Raw genomic sequence first — 25,209 nt, 5'->3', positions numbered from 1 at the left:
TGTTCCTATTTCGACGCAGAATCACAGTAGGAGGTGGCTAAATTCGAGTGGGAGGACTCACAGCGCCGTTCAGGTCAGTGCTCGGGGCGATCGCGGTTCTGTTCTTGCCAAAGGGCTTCACTCCCTCTTCCTCTTCTCGGCAGAAAGCTGCTTTGGGCCGCGTGGCCGCCTCATTGGATGGCTGTGCCGCCGTGGACCACTTAGTGCGGGTAGTGATACCTACGGCCTCGGGATGCCGTGGGGATTGAAGGAGGTGAAGCTTGGGGGGGCCAGCGTGGCAGCTGGTACACAGTAGGAGCCTCCATTCCCCCTCATCCCTCCGGATAAGGAGCGCACTCTTTGCTGGGGAGAACCCCTCCTCTGAACGGGGAACCCTCGCTACTCCAAGTGTCCACAGGCCAGCCGCAGCATCGCCGGGCAGCTTGGTAGAAGAGCAGAAAACCTCAGGGCCCTCCTGGACCCACTGCATCAGTATCAGTGTTGTAACAGTGTCCTTGGTGATCTGTTCTCACACTGAAGTGTGAAAGCGCTGGTGTGAACTCACCCAGCTAGGAATGGAACCGGAGAACCAAAGATGGGTCTTGTTAGCTTCATGCTGGTAACTTGCCCAGCTGATCAGTCAGCCCAAGAGGAATACATTTGGTCTTAAACCTGGTCATTTGGAAATGAGCTAAATATGCTTTACTCCGTCCTTTCGTGTAACAGAACTCCCCACTGAAATGGGGGTGTTTTTCCATAGCGATAGTGAAGTCATTTTTTGTATGCGTTACAAACTTTGTGCCGGCATGGAGCTCCGCGTAAAGAAGATGAGGTGCCTTTTCAGGAACATTTCTTTGGTTTCCGTGATAATGTTCACATACTTTATCTATGGGCTCATACTCTACTATTTCCCAAAGCAAGAAGACATGTAGGAATACCTTCAAGAAGCATTTCACAAGATGTTGTTCTGAACTGGATCTGTTGATACAAGAGAGTTGTTTGGTAGCCCGGGGGAGCCCCGGACAAGGAATAGGGAGGCATTAAAAGGAGTTCGCCTGAATCGGTTTGCTCTTCAGTTGTTTGTTATCATCTGCTGGGTTAGGATGGTAACTTGGCAGATTGAAGGAGGTGTGCTTCTGGACTGCTCCCAGCTCCCAGATGGCTGGCTCCCTGGCCATCCCACCTTTCCTCCTGACTTACAGCTGAACTGCTTCTTCTGGAAATGGCAAGTCTCCATGGCCACGAGGGAAAGGCAATTAGCATTAAACTCAAGCCTGGACTCTGAAAAGTTTGGTTTCAAGGCCAGAGTCCCACCCCCTTCCTTAGCTGAAGTGCGGGGGAGCTGGCACCATGCCCAAGGCGCAGACCATGGAAATCCCTAGAACAATAGTAGCGATGGTCTCTGCCCTGGGGTGAGAGCCTGCTGTGGTTGGTCCACCTGTGCTAACAGCTTTCAGGTGTGTTGCCTTGTTTCCTAGGGTCATAACTTTTTTTTTTTTTTTAAATGTTTCTCAATTTTGGGTAATTCTCTTGGCTTTGTTTTCTTTATTAATTAATTAATTTATTTATTTTTTTAATTTTTAGCTGTGTTGGGTCTTCGTTTCCGTGCGAGGGCTTTCTCTAGTTGTGGCAAGCGGGGGCCACTCTTCATCGCGGTGCGCGGGCCTTTCACTGTCGCGGCCTCTCTTGTTGCGGAGCACAGGCTCCAGACGCGCAGGCTCAGTAGTTGTGACTCACGGGCCTAATTGCTCCGCGGCATGTGGGATCCTCCCAGACCAGGGCTCGAACCCGTGTCCCCTGCATTGGCAGGCAGACTCTCAACCGCTGCGCCACTAGGGAAGCCCCCATAACTTTTTTTTGACGTCACGTTCTAGCATTTTTTCAAATTTATTGAGGTATAATTAACAAATAAAGTTGTAGATATTTAAAGTATACATCATGGTGACTTGATATACACATACTTTGTGAAAGGATTCCCTCCATCTAGGCAGTTCACACATCCATCACCTCACATATTTTCCTTTTTGTGTGTGTGAGAACATTTAAGTTCTACTCTCTTAGCAGATTTCAATTGTACAAGACAGTGTTATCAACTATAGTCACCATGTTTTACACTAGATTCTCATCACTCATTCATCTTAGAGCTGAAAGTTTTACCTTTTTACCAACCTCCCCCCCTTTCCCCCACCGCCCCCAGCCCATGGCAACCACCGTTTTACTCTCTGTTTCTGTGAGTTTGCTTTTTTTTTTTTAGATTCCACATGTGAATTATACCATGAGGTATTTGTCTGTCTCTGTCTTATTTCATTTAGCATAATGTCCTCAAAGTCTATCCATGATGTTACAAATGGCAGGATTTCCCTCTTCCTCATGGCTGAATACTATTCCATTGTATATACACCACATCTTCTTTATCCATTCATCCCTTGGTGGACATTTAGGTTGCTTCCATGTCTTGCCAGTTATGAATGATGCTGCAGTGAATATATGAGTACAGATAGCTCTTTGAGATCCTGTTTTCATTTCTTTGGATAAATACCCAGGAGTGAGATTGCTGGGTCATATGGTAGTTCTATTTTTAGTTTTTTAAGGAATCTCCATACTGTTCTCCATAGGAGCTGTATCAATTTACATTCCCACCAACAGTGCAAAGGGGTTCCCTTTTCTCCACATCCTTGCCAAGACTTGTCATCTTAGTCTTTTTGGAGTCGTAACTTTTTTTATGCTGAAATGAAGCCCATGCAATTAGCTCGTCCAAACTTTTCATTTTACTGACAAAGAAATGGATTTCTAGAGAGTGGTGTGAATTTCCCAAGATTTCACAGTTGGTTCTCCACCATTTGTCCACAGGAGAGTTGGAGAATCTTGTCTCTTTTCTCAGGGAGTACCATCAACCCTCCACGTTCAGGTGTGTGGGGGGTGCCTGTTAACAACAGTCTTACCCCCATGTGAGGCTGTGGACACAAGCCTGGGTGCTAATCTGTGCCCAGACTCCCCATTCAGCCAGTCCTGGGCAAGCAGCACAACCAGAGGCTGTACCATTCATGGGCTTGTTAGGAACGAGCTTTATAAATGACGCTCAGCAGGGTGCTCATCTTTTGAGAAGACCGTGCTCTCCCCAGTGAGATTTTCTGGGTTCAGATCTCAGCTAAGCCATTTATGAGTTGTTTGTCCTCGGGTGAACCAATTTACCTCAGTTTTCCCCTCTGAAAAATGGGGATAGAAATAGTGCTCACTTTGAATAGGATTTTTGTGAGGATAAATGTGTTTATTCATGTAGGGAACTTAGAATAGTACCTGGCACAGAGCAACTATGCAATAAATTTTGGCTGTAAAGAGTTACTATTATTCCCCTAGATTCAAATGTCTTGTCTTTGGATTTAGCCAGATGAGTGAGGCACTTTGTACCAATGTCGTGTTGCATTCTCCTTCCTGAAAATTCCTTCTGCTGACTCGTCTGTAAGTACCATCCATCATCAGCAACAGTCCTGTGAATCAGAGGGACAGGTTCACGGTAAAGAACGCTGTTAAGGAAGCTGTTCTCTGCATTGTATTGTCACCTTGCTGAGGAAGCCAGGAGAAATTTCTCTCAGCTCTCTGCTTTGGAAAGATTATTCCCCTCATGAGGACATACTTGCTTCCGACCTTAGGGACACTTTGAAGCATATAGAGCTTCAAGTAGAGCAGGGATCAGCAAGCTTCTTTGGTAAAGGACCAGTTCATGAATATTTTGGGCTTTGCAGGCCAGAGAGCCTCTGTTGCAGCCACAGACAGTATGTAAACAAATGGACGGACCATGTTCCAGTAAAACTTTATTTACAAAACAAGGCTTCAGGCCAACCCCTGATATACATGACCATGTTTTGTTGTATTTCTCCCTACCAGAAAAGCTCAAGTCATGCTTCTAGCAAATATGTGGGCATGTACTTTGCATACTGACATCACCCCTGCTTGCCTGTTTTCCTACATTTACCTTCCATTTGTCTCGATCCCAGCTCCCATTTTTACTTTCTTTTGGTCTTCCCCCCACTACTATGTCTATCTCTAGGTTGCATGAGATTTTTCTTTTTTTTACAGGATGGAACTATCAGTAAATACGTCAGTTATATCTAGTTAACTTAGGAACCAGGACTCTAGAAACCACTCTGACTCAGAGCTCACCTGCTGTGGTTAAATGCTCCTGGCTGACCCACAAGCTGCCTGCAGGCCCCGCAGGACCCGGAGAGGCTGAGAGCGAGGAGACAAGGAGACAGGGACTCCTGGTAGCCACAAAGTCTTCATCTTTCCTTTCTCATTGTTGTCGAGTTTCTTTTAAATGAAAACAGCCTCTTTGGTTTGCAGGCCTAAAGCTGGCAGGAAGACAAATGATTTTTTTTTTTTTACAATATCAGACACGCGGTTTCCTGTCTCTGTTTAACTTGCTAGCAGATCATCTCAGCCAGCTGGGTCCCCCTGGACCTGTTGTGACCTTAATAACGTTGCTTCCCGCCATCCAGCAGACCCACTCCGGGGATGCATCACGCGCCTTGCGTACTCTACGGACTCCTCTTGGCTTCTGAGTCGGGGAGGGCTTGGACGTGCTGCCTCCTTTCTCTCCAGTCGCATTTTGTGTTCGTTCTGCTCCAGCATGCGGCAGCTGGCTCCTTGGGGGAAGCTCTGAGTTCCTGCGTGTGAGAAACCAGCAGAACGATGGTGCTCTGGCAGCTCTGGGCTCTGGGTGTGCTGCTGCCTTTGAACTGTGCCCTCACGACTCAAAATAGCAGGCTCGCCAGCTGTGCTTTTTTGTTTCAAGAGAAACAAACCAGGTTTACTTTCTGGTCTCAATGCAAAAGGAAAAGAAACCTAAGTGTGGAAATTTGGTGGAGAAAAGTTGTTAGAAGAGGAAGAAAATTATGCATTAAAGTCACTCGTCTCATTCCGGGGAAGAGAAATCAGTTATTTGAGAGGATGACTCAGTGCTGAGGGAGACTTGGGTCGTGAGTGAGTTAGAAGCATCCTCTGAATCCCTGAATACAGCCCCATGTCTGGCCAAGGAAATCATAAAGATTGTGCATGCCAGAGGGCACTGTGACTCAGTCCAGTGAGGCTTAACGTGTATTTGAAGTGTCTTCAGGCAAAGCAACTGGCTTCTGTAGGTTTTTTTTTTTCTTTTTCCCCTAAGCAGCAAAGTGAACAAAGATGCTCTGAGGCCAGATGTGGTTGCCAGCTGTGAATATTTCTACCCTGGAACCTCATCCTGACGTGAATCACAGCCGAGTGGAATCCATTAAGGACACAGTCTGTCTCAAATCCCATCCCCTAGATGTGAGTGACCAATTAATCAGCTGAGCCAGTAAGGCTGGCGTTGCTGCGAAGCTGTGGTGAAACGTCTGCAGTCTCTGCTCTCATAGTGGCCTTCTCGTGTTCTGTAAACAACACACAGATGGGTGATGGCAAAAAGGGTCCAGGAGATTGTTTGCTACTTTCCAAGTACCTCAGTGTCCCACCAGTGGAAAAACACTGGAGCTAGCTAACCACTGGGAAACTGACCCTCATTTCCTCCCGTCCTGAACTCCAGAGGCTGTATTTACCTCCAGTTGGACATCCGGCTGGCTGGCTCTTGGAAAACCTTTTCTGATCCTCAAATAACTCTTACACCTTGCTAATTATGTAAAATCTCAGTGTTCCCAGCAATAATTATGCCTTATAAAAACTAATATTAACTTTTAAAGAAACAATTCATATTTGCTTCTTTACTTTAAAAAAATACATACACCTCATGCCACTGGCTCCAGTGTCAGGAACAATGGATCCTAAATTTAGTGATTAAAATTCCTTCCATGCCTTCTCTTTTTTCCCAGGTCCCATCCCAGTCTCCCGTCAGGCCGAAGTCGTTGTTCTCCGCCTTGGCTGCACATTGGAACCACCTGAGAAGCTTTAAAAATGACTCATTAACTGGGTCTTAGCCCTGCAGTTTCAGATTTAATTGGTCTGGGGCCTGGTGTCAGGATTAAAAAAACAACCCGCCAAGGTATTCTAATATGCAGCCAATGTTGGGAACCACTGAATTCAAGACAGTTTGTTCTGCCACATCTTTTTGTATTTTTCATCATGTTCCCCATATAACTTGAAAGAGGATGGTAACAATTAGAGAGCAGTAACCACCACAGGAAGTAGCTAAATTCAGCCCTCGAGGTTAGAGGAGAAGAAAAACAAGCAAACTCACACCTGGGTCCCCCCCTCCCTGGGGAATAATAGGATTCCTTAATACAGGATGTCACTGTGCTTGCCACACTTTACAAGCGAGTACCTCAGAACGAGGCCACGGGCCTCGCTGGGTAGGCATCTGAGGTTTTAGAACTGGTGAAATGATACATTCAGGGCAGGCACATTTGCAACCTGAAGGTGTGGATGGCAGGGTCTGGGTGCCAAAACCCAACCACAGTGTGGTTCAGGTGGAGCCAGAGAGAAGGCAGGAGGTGTTTCGGTGACGTGACAGGTATTGATAATGTGCATAACTGATGTGCTTTTCTAAAGCCGGCGGGTCTCCCTGTTGGAGAGGATAGTGGGGTAACTCAAGCCCTCTCTCTCTGTTTTCAGGTTTCCTGAAAACATGAAGGGCCCCCAGACGGGGTGGAAGATATGATCCAGACAGGCAGCCAGGAAAAGAATGAGAGAATCGGGGCAGCTGGGGGATCTTAACAAAGCCCAAGCTAAGTTAGTGGTCAGAGGACTCTAACACAGAGAAGGAAATGAAAAAATCCTGCTCCAGAGAGCACAGGTCAGCCCGTGGAGGATAGATATTCATCGGACGTGTCATTGTGTTGTGGGCAAAGCCTGGCACGTTTCAGGCTCTCTCTTCATGTGGGAAGGACGATCAGCACAGGGGAAGGAATGCCTAACGGCAGGGACAGGATCAGGGTTCTAACTGCCTGAAATGACCGAGATATGAAACTGAACAGATACACGTCAAGCCAGCCCTGTCTGTTCACACAGTTGATGGCAAAAGAGCAGCTTGTCAGAAAGCTGGCTTGGCATCTGCTCAGGCGATAAAGACCCGGGGGGTTAGAGGTGAGTTAAGGTCATTCTGAAATTGGGGTGACCTGGTGGAGAGAATCAAAAGGAAACGAGAGCACACAAACCAGCAGTAGTCTGCGCTCATTGGTAAGAACCGTGAGAGTCCTACTGTTACCTGTCTACACGGATTACGTCCCACGTATTGGAGCTGGGTCTGGTGAAACGTCACAGAGAATCTTGAGAAGCAAGAATGATTTCAGAGACCAGATCACTTTATACTTAGACCCGGCACGTATGGGGTGCTCGCTCCATGCTGGCAGGCGGGAGTCTGATACACGTGCCAGACTTTAGGGTCTGATCAATAGGCCTTTTTAGGAGTGACTGAAGAAGACAAAGATGTTCAGCCCGGAAATGAGATGATTTAGGGAAATGGGTTAAATGCCAAACAGCATTTAATGGGAAATGGGTTAAATGCCAAACAGCATTTAATGGGAAATGGGTTAAATGCCAAACAGCAGTTTGAGAGCTGCCATCCCATAGAAGAAGGAGTCATTGCATTGTCTTTTGCTTTAGAGAATAGCACGAACGCCAGTAAGTGGACTTACGGGAAGGCCATATTTGATTATAAAGAATATATTTTAAAATATCCCAATGTTGAGACTTTCTCCTAATAGGTCTATTGGAGTTAGATTATGGTATGATTTATAGAGGAGTGGAGTCCCTCTGTCATAACACTTATGACAGAGGTTTCCTCTGTACCTTTCAGGAATATTCTGGAAGAGGTTGTCATACTGGATTAGACTACATGTAAGACCCTTTTATTGGGGAGAGAGGTAGGGAGGAAATAACCTAAAGGAGACTCTGCAATGGGATGTGAGGTGAGGCAAGAGCTTAGTTTTGAAATATGTACAATGGGAATAAAACAATCAAATGGACTGGAAAGAAGAATTCTTCCATCATTTGGGGGAAATGTATTCTCAAAGTCTGTCTAGAATGTCAAACAGTGCTGTCCATATGCTGGAAGTTAAATTAAGCCCTGCATGCCCGGTGAGCTACTGTCCTGTTGTTTAATTAAAATGATTTTTTATTGTTTGCCTGAATTTAATTGTTACTTTTTCTTGAGATGATGGATGGGGAATTGTATCTCATTCTACACTCCTCTTGAAGTTCATTTGACTAGAACATTCTTACGGACCATTTTCTCATTGGCTAGCCCTGAATACAATTGCCCTAGGGCTTTGCAAGCAAGTCCACTGTGAATTTTCTCTGTAAGAGGAAAACAACTCTGTGGCAGAATCCCAAGGGATGTTTGCTAAAGCAGTGCTTCTCAAACTTTACTGTGTAAATGAATCTCCTAGAAAACTTTATAAAATGCAGGTTCTGCAGTCAGCAGTGTAAGACAGGGCTGAGATTCTGCGTTTCCAGTAAGTTCCCAGGTGCTGCCTGCTGATACTGCTGGCCTGGAGGCACCAAGAGATCCCTCTTGTACCGTGCCACCAGAAAGTATGCAAAATATTGGAACTCCCGAGTTAGAAAGTATGGATACAGTGTGATGGATTGGGGTGTGTGTGTGAGTGAGAGACGGGGCAGTAACAGAGGAAAGCTGATAGGATGTGGAGTGTCACAGAATAAGGAGGCAATTTGCTTTGCTCCTTAAGAAATCCTGTATCTCTCCCTCTAGGGATCCCTATGTGTCTGTGCCCAGCCAGGGCTGTGACTCAGTAATGCTCCCTTTGTCTGTCAAATGAACATACTTGGAACATAGCCAGTAAACGTCTAGCGGCTATCAGTACCTTTTGTTCACTTTCATCATTTTCTTTATTATAACTGGGTCCAACTTCACTAGATGTGATAAAACTGAATTTTGTCTCTGGGAAAACAGAAACCAAACCAGACAGCCCAAAAGCATCTGCCTTCCCTTCTCTCAGCGCAGCCAGACTGACTCCCTCCAAAGCCTTCTACCTGTTTTTCTAAAAAAATTGAAGTATGGTTGATTTATTTTAAGGTGTATAGCAAAGTGATTCAGTTATACATATATACATACATATTCTTCTTCAGATTCTTTTCCATTATAGGTTACCAGAAGATATTGAATATAGTTCCCTGTGCTCTACAGTAGGTCCTTGTTGTTTATCGATGTTATATACAGTAGTTTGCATCTGTTAATCCCATACTCCTAATTTATCCCCTCTCCCGCACTTTCCCCTTCGGTAACCATAAGTTTATTTTCAAAGTCTGCGAGTCTGTTTCTGTTTTGTAAATAAGTTCATTTGTATCATTTTTTTAGATTCCACATGTAAGTGATGTCATACGATATTTGTCTTTCTCTACCTGACTAACTTCATGTAGTATGATAATCTCCAGGTCCATCCATGTTGCTGCAAATGGCATTATTCCATTCTTTTTTATGGCTGAGTAATCTTCTGTTATAAATGTACCACATCTTCTTTACCCATTCTTCTGTCAATGGACATTTAGTTTGCTTCCATGTCCTGGGTATTGGAAATAGTTGCTGCAGTGAACATTGGGGTGCATACATCTTTTCAAAGTATGGTTTTCTCTGGATATATGCCCAGGAGTGGGATTGCTGGATCATACGGTAGCTCTGTTTTTAGTTTTGTAAGGAACCTTCATACTGTTCTCCATAATGGTTGTACCAATTTACATTCCCACCAACAGTGTAGCAGGGTTCCCTTTGCTCCACACCCTCTCCAGCATTTATTGTTTGTAGACTTTTTGATGATGGCCATTCTGACCAGTGTGAGGCGATACCTCATTGTAGTTTTGATTTGCATTTCTCTAATAATTAGCAATGTCGAGCATCTTTTCATGTGCTTTTGGGCCATCTGTATGTCTTCTTTGGAGAAATGTCTATTTAGATCTTCCACCCCTTTTTTAATTGGGTTGTTTATTTTTTTGATATTGAGCTGCATGAGCTGTTTGCATGTTTTGGTGATTAATCCCTTGTCAGTCGCTTCGTTTGCAGATGTTTTCTCCCATTCTGTGGGTTGTCTTTTGGTTGTCTTATGGTTTCCTTTGCTGTGCAAAAGCTTCAGAGTCCCAAGTTCTTAAAAACCAACTTATACTACCTCTAAGTATACAGAATAGTGTCTGTAAATTTCCCCCCCCCCCCGGGTCACACCGCATGGCTTGTGGGATCTTAGTTCCCTAACCAGGGATGGAACCCAGGCCCTCGGCAGTAAAAGCACAGAGTCCTAACCATTGGACCACCAGGGAATTCCCGGTATCGGTCAATTTTTGAATTGCAGAATCTGCTTTGATTATTCTTAGGGCTTTCCATTGCCTCATAAAATATTACTTGTTTGAGTCTAGAACTATTTTTTTTCTTCAAATTGTCAAAAAAGGCAACTTCTCTGTGTGCATTGAGAAAATCATGAAATCGAATCTCAGCTCAGTGTGGTGTCTGGACATATCATGGTTTAGAGGCAAAGAAGTAATGTGAAAGTATATCACTTAGATTGTAGACTTGGAAAGCGTGTAATATCCTGCACAAAATGTGACCTTAAACCCCCGGCAGCAAACACAGCGTGGCAAAGAGAGATGATTTGGGGATATACGGAGACTTGGGATAAAAATCCTCAAATAAGCTCTTTTAACAAAATGTACTCTGTGGGCTTCCCTGGTGGCACAGTGGTTAAGAATCCACCTGCCAATGCAGGGGACACGGGTTCGATCCCTGGTCTGGGAAGATTCCACATGCTGCGGAGCAACTAAGCCCGTGCGCCATAACTACTGAACCTGCACTCTAGAGCCCGCGAGACACAACTACTGAGCCTGCGTGCCACAGCTACTGAAGCCCACATGCCTCAGCCACTGAAGCCCACATGCCTAAAGCCCATGTTCCGCAACAAGAGGAGCCACTGCAATGAGAAGCCCGTGCACCACAGCGAAGAGTAGCCCCCGCTCGCCGCAACTAGAGAAAGCCCATGCGCAGCAACGAAGACCCAACACAGCCAAAAATAAATAAATAAATAAAATAAATTTATTTTAAAAAATGTACTTTGTGTTAGTCTCTTTGGAAATAATAGGGTTTTGGGACTGAATGTAAGAGTGCTTTTAATATTGTGAACTTCCTGTCTTCCCGATATCAAATCATCCTTTAAATATAAATTATCTCATCAGAAAAGCGGCCACCTGTCAGTGGATCTGTGTGTACAGTAGATGAGCGAGTACAGTGACATCTGGAGACTAAGAAACACTGCACAGGTGTAAAGGACCAGGCGAGATGAGGCTGTCGATGTATAGACCTTTTTTACCTGGTATGGCAGGTTCCCCCCTTTTGCCTTACTGTGCTGGTTGGTTGGGATCTGTAATTCATGTTGACTAGAAATAGCTACGGTTGGCCTCAGTGCCTGAACTGGTTTTCAAAGGAATGCATTTAAAATGTCCCCATTACAATAAGGTTTGCTGAGGATTGTTGGTATATATATTCCTTACGGAGGCCTTTAGCTTTGTCATATACTTTCTCTATATCTACTGAATTGATCATACAGTTTTTTTCTCATTTAAATTATTAATGTGGTCAGCGATAGGAGTTGTTTTCTTTGCATATTTGTTTTTAATTTAAAATAATACTTTTTATTTTATACCCTCGACTGGATTTGGGTTGCTGCCATTTTTATTTAGAATTCGTTTTTTTAAATCATGGTACACGAGTGAGATTGTTCTGTAATTTTCTTACATTCTTTTTGTCTGCTTTTGGTTGTACTATTTTCAGAGAACGCTTTTCCTATTCACTGAGTTTGTGTGACATTGAAATAACCTACTTCTCGAAAGTTCGGTGGCTCTCAGCTTCATCTAGGACAGGTGTGTGTCTGGGGCTTCGAGGGGAACACTGTTGCTCAAATGTTTTCGGATACTTTTTCCCCCAATTTTTACTGGAAAAAAATTAAACTTTCTGAAAACTTGAAAGAATGGAACAATGAGCCCCTGTATACCCTTTCCCTTTCTCTCTATTTACCATGTATTAACATTTTACCACCTCCTCATTTCTATGTGTGTGGGGAGGCACTGGGGGTGGGTGTGTGGGTGTATTACAGTCCACATTCAAATTTCCCCAAAGCAGTGGGGTTGCTGCTGTTCCAGTCAAGGACCACGCGTGGCATTTGGTTATTTTGCCTCTTCAGTGTGTTTCTTGTTTCTTGTGACTCTGACTGGAAACAGGTGGGCCATTGATTTTATAGAGGCACATTCTGGATTTATCTGATGGTTCCCACTTGTTTAGACTACGATTAAACATTTTTCTAAGATTTCCACTGGCATTTTTATTGTAGGAAGTTTTTTTAGGGGGTTGGCAATTCCACAAAAATCAAATTCTGACGTGTATTCAGTCATTGATACTAAGAAATTTGACAGTAAAAGGCTTAAAGATAAAAAAATTAGGGTTATACTGTGGAAGATTTTTAACTACTCAATTTCTTTAATGTTTGTAAGATTATTCAGGTTTTTCTTGGGTCAGTTTTAGTAAGTTACACATATAAACTTTTAGGACTTTGACCAATATTGTTTTAAGTTTTCAAACTTATTGGAAAAGTTTTTCAGATTCCTTGAGTCTTGGCTGTGCCCGTGATTCTGTCTCCTCCGGGCCTTTGCCCTTGGCTATGTTTATCAGTCTCACCGAGGTTTACGGGTTGTGTTGATCATGATACAACCCATTCAGGGTGTTGTTGATTCTCCCTCTTGTAAGTTTGTTTTCTATTCCACTGATTTCAACTTTTATCTTTACTCTCTCTTTCCTTCTCTTTTCTTTGGTTGTGTAATCTTGTCCTTTTTCTAAATGCTCGTATTGAAGCCTCTGTTGGCCAGAGATCCGGGGAGCGGCTGTCAGCAACCCTCTTGAATGACACAGACCCTCCAGCTCACCACTAACTGGTACAGCAGCCTGCTCTGCAAGGACCGCAGCTCACTGTACACACAGGCTTCCATCGGCACGTCTAGGAGATGGGAACTGATTCAGATCTAGCAGTGTGGCTGCAGGGGTTCAGAATAATCCACGTGAAACCCAGTGTTTGGCATTTAGTAGGTTCTCAATAAATGAATGCTGTGCTTTTAAATACTACAATTAACTTGACTTAATTAATGACTTGAGACAGGAAATTCTCCTTTCCCACCAGCGTATCTCTCTTGAGCACAGTTTCCTTCTTTGGATCTCAGCCGGTTGCATATATATCCTGTTGCTTTAGATGAACATGTTGGCGTGTGAAAATCTCTGTGGTTAGCGTGTCACTGCCAACTTCAAGCATCTCTGTGGTTGTCTTGCAGTGTTCACTAACGCACTGAGGTGTACAGAAAACGAGCATCTGTATCCATTTCTGTGTCTTGGATAAATTACTATCTTGGTAAATTTTTGCCCAAACTCTTCATTGAGTGGAGGAATTGCAGAACTAATTCAAATATTAAAGTAGGAGCCCATCTGTGAAATTCAGCTCTGTTAATTTGGTTTTTATCAAGATGCATTAACCAACCCACATAGGCATTTTTACTCTTGGCCTTAATTTAATGTCCTTTTTACTATGTGATTTTTTAAAAAAGAAAAAGAATTATAGAGATTCAGTTTTAAGTTCCTTTTAGGAATCAGTGTTGGATTTGGGCCTCACAGAGGACTTGAAAGAGCCTGGGAGCTACATGTTTCCATTGTGTTGCATGTTGTGTGTGCGCCTGTGTGTGCACGCCTGTGTGTGTGTGATTAGGCAACTTACTTACTTTTAAGTCACTCTGGGGGAACCTATACCAAGGAATTTCCCCTTGAGGTTTTCTGCCTGTTTGTGTTTTGTTTTTTTTTTTAATGGCGTACTAACATTTATCTTTGACATTTGTCCTTAAAAGCTATTTATTTATCAAGATTCTGACATTTGCAAATGGCTCCTTATTTGCAAGTCAGTTTGGCTCCTCTATGTGGGACACATTTGGTTGGAAAATTTTGGAATTATTATTATTATTTATTTATTTATTTTTTAATATTTCTTGGACTTAAGCATCAGTCTTTGGTGACTTTTTGTCCCAAATGTTCTTTTTAATTTTATTTATTTATTTATTTATGGCTGTATTGGGTCTTCGTTTCTGTGCGAGGGCTTTCTCCAATTGTGGCAAGCGGGGGCCACTCTTCATCGCAGTGCGCAGTCCTCTCACTATCGCGGCCTCTCTTGTCGCGGAGCACAGGCTCCAGACGCGCAGGCTCAGTAATTGTGGCTCACGGGCCCAGCCGCTCCGCGGCATGTGGGATCTTCCCAGACCAGAGCTCGAACCCGTGTCCCCTGCACTGGCAGGCGGACTCCTAACCACTGCGCCACCAGGGAAGCCCAAATTTTGGAATTATTAAACGGGCCTTTGGTTCATTGCTAGGGAGACATCTTGGTGGCGTGGAAAGAACAAGGGCTCTGGAGCCACTCAGACCTGCGGGAAACAGGCGCTTCTCAGTTTTTCTTTCTTTTTTCCCCTCTTTCTTTCCTTCCCTTCCCTCCCTCTCTCTCTCTCTCTCACTCCCCCTTCTGCCTCTCATTCCCCCCCCCACTTTGCCTTTCTCTCTCTCTCCCTTTCCCTTCCTCCCTCCCTCCCTCTCTCCCTCCCTCCTCACCCCTCTCCTTCCCTCCCTGCCTCCCTTCATCCCTCCCTCCCTTCCTCAGTAGTCTCCTCTATAAACCAGGGCAATGAACAGAACCTGACTTGGCTGTTGAAGAAATAAAGTGAGATGCTGCTGATAAAGTGAATGATCTGTGCCAGTTCGATAAAGCCCATGATAGGGGAGTTATCTCTGTTGTCCTTAAGAGAGTTCAGAGAATTTCCCATCCTTTTCCACTGCAGAGCTCCCCTCACACATGACAGAATCCACCCTTGTCTGTGGGGCACACAACATATCACCCCAGGAGGGTCCGTCATTGGCACCCGTTTCCTTCCTTACTAACTTCCCAGAGAAACAGATGAGTCTGGAAATCTCTGCTCTAGGAAATCCTGGCAGAGAGGCTAGGGCTTGATGCCTTCACTCTGCCCAGGGCTCTCTGGTTTTATGTGCGTGCCCTGTACTTCTGGGACGTCTGGCGAAGCCTGTGTATCTCTTCACAGTGATGTCTTCAAATGCATAAAATAGAATACACAGGAGTTCAAAGAAGATCAAACATAGTGTAATACAATTATCAAATATTTTATAAAATAAATTTGTGATGTAGTAATATTTACTTCTATAGTAATGGTTTAAATAACAAGATCTAGCATCAGATCGAACAAATTGAAATGGCTAAGTGATGAATATAAAGGATTCACCGAGGCCTCTGCAACACACGTAAAGCGGCATGAAAATATCTGTGGTTTCTCTTGGTGACAAAGTCATAGGTGTGGCTAATGCTGGGAAATGTGAAATTTTAGTTAAAGGTTAGAGAAAATAAAAAGATGTCATTTTGCCCGTTTAAATTTACATACTCCCAGAAGTCTATCTCTGGAGCCCAGGCTAAGTCTGCTGTTAACAGTGGAGAGCTGCGTGTGTATGAACCCTGGAAAAGTTCCCCTCGTTTGTAATGCCCCCCAGAACTCTGTGTGGCTCAGTGTTACATAACAAGGGAGTGTCATGTGAACATCACCTTTTGAGCACTGGTTACCTGTGTGCCCAAGAAACAACTCATGGAGGGTTCCATATCGTGAGTGCCCTACATTCTAGGTCCTACAAAAGATTTTAGGGTTCTTCCTTGTGTAAGACTTTTCCTTCCCAGGCAGGGAAAAGATGCATATTTGCAAGAACACTAGTCTATTCTGGTTCTTAGTTAAGAGCCAAGGGGAACAGTCTGCACACCTGACACGTTGTCTGAGAACTGCCCATAGTTCAGAGTCAAACCTTAGTGGACGGCCATGAAATCACTTAGTCCAGCCCCCAGTGAAGAAAACCACTTTATCAAATTGAGAGCTTGTATAAAGTCATTCTTAATCAGCTCCCACTGATGTGAAGTTTAGAGACAGTATGGCATGGGGTTAAGAGCGGGAGGTCTCTAATCAAACAGAGCTTGAGAAATTATTTAAACTGTCTGACCCTTAGCTTCCCTATCTGAAAAATTGGGTTTATAATAATAGCAGTATCTACCTCATAGGGTTTTTCTTTCAATTAAATATAAACATTATATAGAACTATTGGCACACAGAGAAGTACATAATTTGTATTCGATAATTACGAGTTTCTGTGTAACTGGGGGCTGGCAAAAAGAAATATTTCCTGCTGGTCTCTGAGTAAAGGAGAAGCTAGCTTGTACCTACTATAGCTATAGCTGTTGGTTTTTCTGGGAGCAGCTCAAGGGTTAACTCTGAGAGGGTGTGGGTGGCTTCTGTTTAGATAAAGCCACATCCCAAAGCTTCCTTTCAGCCTGATTTGCTATTGTTAGGGTTTTTCACCACCTCTTTGAAGTTTGAAGATTGACAGATGTTAATAGATAATTCCTTCCGCACCACATTTTTACCTGTAGGTTTTCAAAAAGAAATCAAAGGAAATTTGAGGGGAAAGTAACACTTTGGTTTCTGACATTGAAAGGGGGATTTCTAGAGTCTGCTTCAATTAATAAATTAAAGGAGATTTCTGTTTTTGTGTTTCCCTTAGCTTGAAGAAGACTAGAAATCAGCAAGGAAGACCCTTTTACATATATGGACAGGAATTAGAAAATAAAATTATCAGTGATACATGAACAGTTCATTTGGATGTTTTACACCCTTTAATGAATTGGAGACATAGCTAAGTAATTATGCAGTTAATATTTAAAATTTTTTCGTTGTGTTGTTTTCTCATACGTAAAAGAATATTCACATTGGACCAGAATGAAGTCTCTCCAAATTCTGCCAATGCATTGCAGGTTGTTAAAATAACACCAATAGAAGAGGGGCTAGTAAACTTTTTCTGTAAAGGGCCAGGTAGTAAATATTTTAGGCTTTCTGGGCCAGATATGATCTCTGTTGTATGAACTACTTAGTTTCTTTTTGTATTTAAACAACCCTTTAAAAATGAAAAATTCGGGCTTCCCTGGTGGCGCAGTGGTTGAGAATCTGCCTGCTAATGCAGGGGACACGGGTTCGAGCCCTGGTCTGGGAAGATCCCACATGCCGCGGAGCGGCTGGGCCCGTGAGCCACAACTACTGAGCCTGCGCGTCTGGAGCCTGTGCCCCGCAACGGGAGGGGCCGCGACAGTGAAAGGCCCGCGCACCGCGATGAAGAGTGGCCCCCACTTGCCGTAACCAGAGAAAGCCCTCGCACGAACCGAAGACCCAACACAGCCAAAAATAAATAAATAAATAAATAAAGTAGCTATAAAAAAAGGCGTTCTCGTGTTTAAAAAAAAAAAAAAAAAAAAAAAATGAAAAATTCACAGCTCTTGAGGCTGTACAAGAGCAGCCTGTAAGCCCCAGGGCCATAGTTTGCCAACCCCTGCTGTAGGGCATAAAGAATGGGGGGGATTTTTTTTTTAATTGAAGTATAGTTGATTTACAATGTTGTGTTAATTTCTGCTATACAGAAAAGTGATTCAGTTATACATATATATATATATATATATATATATATATACATTCTTTTTTTTCATATTCTTTTCCATTATGGTTTATCACAGGATATTGAATATAGTTCTCTGTGCTATAAGACCCTGTTGTTTATCCATTCTGTATATAAAAGCTTACATCTGTTAACCCCAGCCTCCCACTCCATCCCTCCTCCACCCCCCTCCCCCTTGGCAATGTTCTCTATGTCCGTGATTCTGTTTCTGTTTCATAGATATGTTCATTTGTGTCATATTTTAGATACTACATGTAAGTGATATCACATGGTATTTGTCTTTCTCTTTCTGACTTACTTAGTATGATAATCTCTAGGTCCATCCATGTTTCTGCAAATGGCATTATTTCGTTCTTTTTATGGCTGAGTAGTATTCCATCATTGTATATATGTACCACATCTTCTTTATCCAAGAATGGGAGGGATGTTGTCCCACATAAGTAATCATTCATTCAGCTTCTACAGGAAACATTTGCTGAGTACCTAAGTGCCCCGCCCTGAGTCAGCTGCTGGGTAGAGCGTGGTGATCAATATGTGTGGATTTACCCTTGTAGAGCTTACTTTTTCATGGGAGGAACAAGCAATCAGAGAATCAAACCCATTTATTTATAAGACATTTTATGTTGTTAAAGACAAGTGGCCACCTGAAGAAGACATGCCCATTGGATAGTCCAGATAGTAGAGGTGGAGTTATAGGAGGGGAACCTTATTTTCTGCTGCCTCTCAATATCATTTCATCTGTCCCCCCAGTCTTGATCTCCAGGTTCATTCTTTGCTGGACAAGAGAGACCATCCATACTTCTGCACCAGATCTTCTGTTTCACTTGTAGTTCCAATCTTTCTTGTAATCGCTTTGTCCCACCACACTGAAGCCTCTAGTCCCACCTGCCCTGGGTCCCACTCAAGCCTGACAGTGTAAGAACTTAGGTTTTCAAGATTCAATCACCAAATTGTTTCCTTCTTCCTATTCTTTAAAATTTTATTGAAGTATAGTTGATTTACAATGTTGTGCTAATTTCTTCTGTACAGCAAAGTGACTCAGTTATACATACATATATATTCTTTTTTCATATTCTTTTCCATTATGGTTTGACACAGGATATTGAATATAGTTCCTTGTGCTATATAGTAGGACCTTGTTGTTTATCCATCCATATATAATAGTTTGCCTCTGCTAATCCCAAACTCCCATTCCTTCCTGCCCCTCCCCCCACCCTTGGCAAGTCTGTTGTCTATATCTGTGAGTCTGTTTTTGTTTCGTAGATATGTTGATTTGTATCGTATTTTAGATTCCACATATAAGTGATATCATATGGTATTTGTCTTTCTCTGTCTGACTTACTTCACTTAGTGTGATAATCTCTAGGTCCATCCATGTTGCTGAAAAATGGCATTATTCTTTTTGATGGCTAATATTCCATTGTGTGTGTGTGTGTGTGTATACACACATACACACACACACACCACATCTTCTTTATCCATTCATCTGTTGATGGACATTTAGGTTGTTTCCATGTCTTGGCTATTGTAAATAGTGCTGCTATGTACATAGGGTTGCATGTATCTTTTTGAATTATAGTTTTGTTAGAGTATATGCCCAGGAGTGGGATTGCTGGATCATACGGTGACTCTAGTTTTAGTTTTCTGAGGAATCTCCATACTGTTTTCCATAGTGGCTGCACCAATTTACATTCCCACAACAGTGTAACAGGGTTCCCTTTTTTCTGCACCCTTTCCAGCATTTGTTAATTGTAGACTTTTTAATGATGGGCCTCTGACTGCTACGAGGTGGTACCTCACTGTAGTTTTAATTTGCATTTCTCTAAAAATTAGCAGTGTTGAGCATCTTTTCATGTGCCAGTTGGCCATCTGTATGTCTTCTTTGGAGAAATGTCTATTTAGGTCTTGTGCCCATTTTTTGATTGGGTTGTTTTTGTTGTTGTTGTTGAGTTGTATGAGCTGTTTGTATATTTTGGAAACTAAGCCCTTGTCAGTCACATCTTTGCAGATATTTTCTCCCATTCTGTAGGTTTTCTTTTTGTTTTGTTTATGGTTTCCTTTGCTGTGCAAAAGCTTGTAAGTTTGATTAGGTCCCATTTGTTTACTTTTGTTTTTATTTCTATTGCCTTGGGAGACTGACCTAAGAAAACATTGGTACAATTTATGTCAAAGAATTTTTTGCCTATGATCTCTTCTAGGAGTTTTATGGTGTCATGTCTTATGTTTCAGTCTTTAAGCCATTTCGAGTTTATTTTTGTGTATGGTGTGAGGGTGTGTTCTAACTTCATTGATTTACATGCAGCTGCCTAACATTCTCAGCACCACTTGCTGAAGAGACTATCTTTTTCCCATTTTATATTCTTGCCTCCTTTGTTGAAGATTAATTGACTGTAGGTGTGTGAGTTTTTTTCTGGGCACTCTATTCTGTTCCATTAATCTGTATGTCTCTTTTTGTGCCAATACCATGCTATTTTGATTACTGTAGCTTTGTAGTATTGTCTGAAGTCTGGGAAGGTTATGCCTCCTGCTGTGTTTTCCTCAGGTTTGCTTTGGCTGGGTCTTTTATGGTTCCATATAAATTTTAGGATTTTTTGTTCTAGTTCTGTGAAAATGTCAGGGGTAATTTGATGGGGATCACATTAAATCTGTAGATTGCTTTGGGTAGTATTGCCATTTTAATAGTATTAATTCTTCAAATCCAAGAGCATGGGATATCTTCCATTTCTTTTCATCATCTTTAATTTCTTTTATTAATGTTTTGCAGTTCTCAGCATATTAAGTCTTTCATCTCCTTGGTGAAGTTTATCGCTAAGTTGTTATTTTTTTTTTTTTTTTGATGTGCTTTTAAAAGGGATAGTTTATTTACATTCACCTTCTGATATTTCATTGTTAGTGTAAAGAAATGCAAACAATTTCTGTATGTTAATCTTGTATCCTGCTACCTTGTTGAATTTGTCTATTCTTTTTAATACATTCATGTATCTTCCTCCAAAATAGTGATTTTTTTTTTCCTTTTGGTTGCTGAAATTCTGATGTTTGGGGGTACTTTTCATGTTTTTAGTGGCATCAAATAGATGTAAGACCTAAGGCTTTCATCTAGAATAGTCAGTGGAAGTTGGTATTTCCACTTAGAACTTCCCTTAAGAATAGGTAGTTAATCATAGGGCCACTTGACATCATCTTAGTTTCATTTCTCTCTGTGCTTCATTAAGTGAAGGCATCAAATACCATTTAGGTAATGGGTTCCCTTTGAGAGATTATCTCTGTTCCACCTGGACTGTATTCTCATCACTTTTTAAAATACACCGCCAGTAGGTGAATACTGCCAATTATATAATTATGAATCCATCCTTGGACATGATGTCTGGTCCCAAACCACCTACCCAAACTTTCCTCTCTATTCCTTTGTGCACAGTTGTCAGTTTGGGACTCCTGCTCTTCCTTAGATCCTGTATTCTTACTTCTTCACATAACATTCCTTCTGCCATCATTGACTGCTTCCCATCCTTCACTGGCCAGCTCACAGTCCTTACCACTGTGCCATCCCTGTCTCTCTGTCTTTCCCACACTCCAGCATAGATGGGGGCACGCATTAGCTTCCATCCCAGACTGCTGGATGTTGCCAGGCAGGTGTAGACACATCCTAACTTCTCTGCTGGGTCATCCCCGCTTTGAGGACTGTCCCATCCCCTAGTAGGACCTCAGTAGTGCTGTGTTTAATGAATGAATCTAGCTTCTGAGCATGAGGACTGCTCCTTAGTGGGCACCTTTGAGAGAAAATGAATGGCTGATAAAGTAATAGAATTCTGGCATCCGTTCCCAGTGGAGACAGGCTAGCACAAAGCTCTCCCTGAACTGTAACTATGTTTCCCTGACTCTTGCTCACTGAGCATCTCCATCCACGTTCTTCTTCCCAAGAAGAAAACTATTTAACCAGAGCCAACCAAGGCCAGCTCATGAATCAAAGTTTGAGGAACAAGACATTGTAGTTACTTAGCTGGTGATAAGGGCTCTTCTCCATCCCCCACAGAGCCTGCCTCAGTGGTCCCAGTCAGGAAACTGGCATGCACTTCCTTCTATAACTTCTCTCACTAATGTTTCCATTATTGCTACTAAATGTCCCTGTTCTATGAAGCTATAAATCACATGACACTGAAAAGAGAAACATTAGGGGGATATAAGGTAACTGACTTCCAAAGAGACCAGTAGGCCCAGAGCTGATGTTTCGTGGTAGCCTGGGTGTTGAGCAGAACAGGACAAGTTAGAGTTTATGAAAGAGCACAGACTGCGGCAGGACTGTGGCTGTCTCTTTGTTTCACCAGATACCATATACATGAGCACTTTGGAGGCAGGAGTTGTCATTTTCTATATTCCCAAAACCTCCTGCAGTGCTTGGAGCTTAGTGAACACTCAGTAAATGCTTCATCCATTTATTCAACACTTATTAAGGCCCTCATGTGTGCTAAGCGCTGGTTACAGTCATGGAGAAGAAAGGCATGATCCCTGGCAGCATGGAGCTCTCAGTCTGCTGGGGTGGGGAAAGTAGGGAAAGGCAGATATGAAACCACTAAATGGAGTCATAGTTATTTAACTCAAATTGTGCTCACTTGTTGCACAGGAAAAATGTGGCATGCTATGGGAATATATAAAACAGAATGTTTTCCTAAATTTCCTTTAGGGAGTGACGTTTAAGCTGAGTTTTGTGGGGGTTTTTTGTGTGTTTTATTTTTTTAGCAGAGAAAGATTTATTGCAGGGCTATGCAAGGAGAACAGGTAGCTCATGCCCACCACCGCCTCCCCCAAAAACCCCGAATCTCCCGAAGGGTTTCAGCAAAGCATTTTTTAAATTGAAGTATAGTTGATTTACAATGTTGTGCTAATTTCTGCTGTCCAGCAAAGTGATTCAGTTATACATATTGGTACATCCTTTTTTTTTAATATTCTTTTCCATTGTGGTTTATCTCAGGAGATTGAATGTAGTTCCCTGTGCTATACAGTAAGAACTTGTTGTTTATCTATTTTATATGTAATGGTTTGCATCTGCCAACCCCAAACTCCCAATCCATCCCTCTCCCACCTTCCCTACCCCTTGGCAACCACAAGCCTGTTCTCTGTGTCTGTGAGTCTGTTTCTGTTTTATCGATAGGTTCATTTGTGCCATATTTTAGATTCCACGTGTAAATGATATCATATGGTTTTTGTCTTTATCTTCCTGATTTACTTCACTTAGTATGGTCATCTCTAGGGCCGTCCATGTTGCTGCAAATGGCATTATTTCATTCTTTTTTGTGGCTGAGTAATATTCCATTGTATATATGTACCACATCTTCTTTATCCATTCCTCTGTCGACAGACATTTAGGTTGTTTTTATGTCCTGGCTATCGTGAATAGTGCCAGCAAACCATTTTTAAAGACCAGGCGTGGGAGGGGCATCCCAGGGTATGTGATTAGCTCGTGCACAATCCTCTGATTGGTTGATGTTGAGTTTTGATTTCTAAGACGAGTTTTGAGGGAAGAGTAGGAGATATTGACTAGATGGCCAGAGGCAGGCAAGGCTGGACAAGTGCACAATAGCATCCATGCCTGTAATAAAAACTCACCATAGGTTGTCCACAAAACCTATGCTGAAGGTAAAACCTACAATGCTTGGGGTGTGGACCACTTCCTTCCAGTGCACACCTGCTGACCCAGCTCCTTCTCTCCTTTGTTTCCACCTCAGAATACGCCACCAACAACCCCGACTTGCTGTTGGTCATCTTCCAAGTGACAGGTGTCAGCCTCCTGCCGCCGCTGGGCATCGCCATTGCTGTCATCGTCACCTTCTACTGCTACCGCGTCCACCGGCAGCAGAAGCTGAGCCCGGCCTGGGACTCGGGCAAGCCGCGCAAGCTGATGGAGTTCAGTGAGCACCTGGCCATCATCCTGGAGGATGACCGCTCCGACATCAGCTCCACCTGCGCCAACAACATCAATCACAACACGGAGTTGCTGCCCATTGAGCTGGACACCCTGGTGGGCAAAGGGCGCTTCGCCGAGGTCTACAAGGCCAAGCTGAGGCAGAACACGTCTGAGCAGTTTGAGACCGTGGCCGTCAAGATCTTCCCCTATGAAGAATATGCCTCCTGGAAGACGGAGAAGGACATCTTCTCGGACATCAACCTCAAGCACGAGAACATCCTGCAGTTCCTGACAGCTGAGGAGCGCAAGACGGAGCTGGGCAAGCAGTACTGGCTGATCACCGCCTTCCACGCCAAGGGCAACCTGCAGGAGTACCTGACGCGCCACGTCATCAGCTGGGAGGACCTGCGCAGGCTGGGCAGCTCGCTGGCCCGTGGCATCGCGCACCTGCACAGCGACCACACGCTGTGCGGCCGACCCAAGATGCCCATCGTGCACAGGGACCTCAAGAGCTCCAACATCCTGGTCAAGGGAGACCTCACCTGCTGCCTCTGTGACTTCGGCCTCTCCCTGCGGCTGGACCCCACTCTGTCTGTGGATGACCTGGCCAACAGTGGGCAGGTAGGGCAGCCCCAGCCCCCTTGGGCCCCTCCCCTTGCTACTGGCACCCCTCCCTCTCATCTCCATCAGCCCTGCACTCTGACACTGGTCCAGGGAATCCAGTTAATCCTGACTGCACCCCGCTCTCGTGCCAGGGTACCTCTGCCAACAAGCAGCATTTCTCTCCCTGGTTCTCCAGATCCTCACCAGCTTAGGACAGGCATTTCTCCTTGAGTCAGTCCTCATTTCTCTTCCATTTGGACATTATTTTCCTTTGCTTCAAACACTGCTAGTACTGTATCTCTATCTTTTTCCTGTCTTAGGGTTGTAGTCAGCCCTTGCTACTCTGTAATCTTGGTCCTTACATTGTTTTTTTTTTTTGTTTTTTTTTTTACCATTTTAGAAGGCAGTCTCCTTGAAGTCCAAATCCACATCTATTTGGTCACATCCATCACAAGGCCTTGAACAGGGAAAGTGACCAATAAGTATTTGTAGAGTGAGTGACAGACTGGGTGAAGGAAAAGTTCCTCTTTTGAAGCATCTCACAGATTAAAATTGAAACCTTTTTGGTTAAGGAGCTATCAGATACTAACATTACCGTCATTCTTTATGTTTTACACGCCAGAAGCTTGGCTGTGGATTAGAGTGAAGTGTTGAGAGTGCCGTTGTTTCCTCTAACCAGGCTGAGGGGAGTGCTTTTGAAGCATCTAGTCACTGCTCAGGCAGCTCTCCGGGTCCATGGCCACACATCCAAGTGTAGAGATAAACATGTTGAAACACGGACAGATTGCTGTGCCAGGGTAACAAGTCATGCAATGACCTATTAAAAAGAAAAATTTCTTCTAATTTATGCCAATAAGAAGCGTTATTTGGGGTGATATTATCAACTCACTTGACGTTCCCTGGATCCTTGGGAAGATAGGACTTCACTGTTATTTAGTCAATCTATACAAGCTACATTATCAAACATTCAAGCGATTTTTTTTCCCCAGAAGCATTTCTTCTATGTTCCTATGTATCGCAGTGTTTTCATACTACCAGTCATCGTTCAAATAAAACTACATAGCATGCCCATCAAAATTATAAAATGACCAGGTTTGGGCTCTTAATGGAAATACTTTCATACAGTTCAATTTAGCAGAGATTTTATGTAATTATACGACATCCTTGGCACACTAGAATGTGCCATGGGGTAAACAAA

The 25,209-nt window shown here is 43.3% G+C and overlaps 1 protein-coding gene across 1 annotated transcript in view; it reads left to right on the top strand.

Moving 5' to 3' along the window:
* The window catches only part of TGFBR2 (transforming growth factor beta receptor 2), a 95,233-nt gene that overhangs the window by 46,923 nt on the left and 23,101 nt on the right, over nt 1–25,209 (top strand). The window contains exon 4 of the mRNA XM_057554411.1: nt 23,230–24,029. Coding sequence (XP_057410394.1) covers nt 23,230–24,029 — 800 coding nt within the window. The remainder of the gene's footprint in view (nt 1–23,229; nt 24,030–25,209) is intronic.

Source organism: Balaenoptera acutorostrata, chromosome 10, assembly GCF_949987535.1.
Source record: "Balaenoptera acutorostrata chromosome 10, mBalAcu1.1, whole genome shotgun sequence".
Lineage (NCBI taxonomy): Eukaryota > Metazoa > Chordata > Mammalia > Artiodactyla > Balaenopteridae > Balaenoptera > Balaenoptera acutorostrata.
Note: the sequence above shows the minus strand (reverse complement) of the source record. Positions and strands in the feature narration are given on the sequence as shown.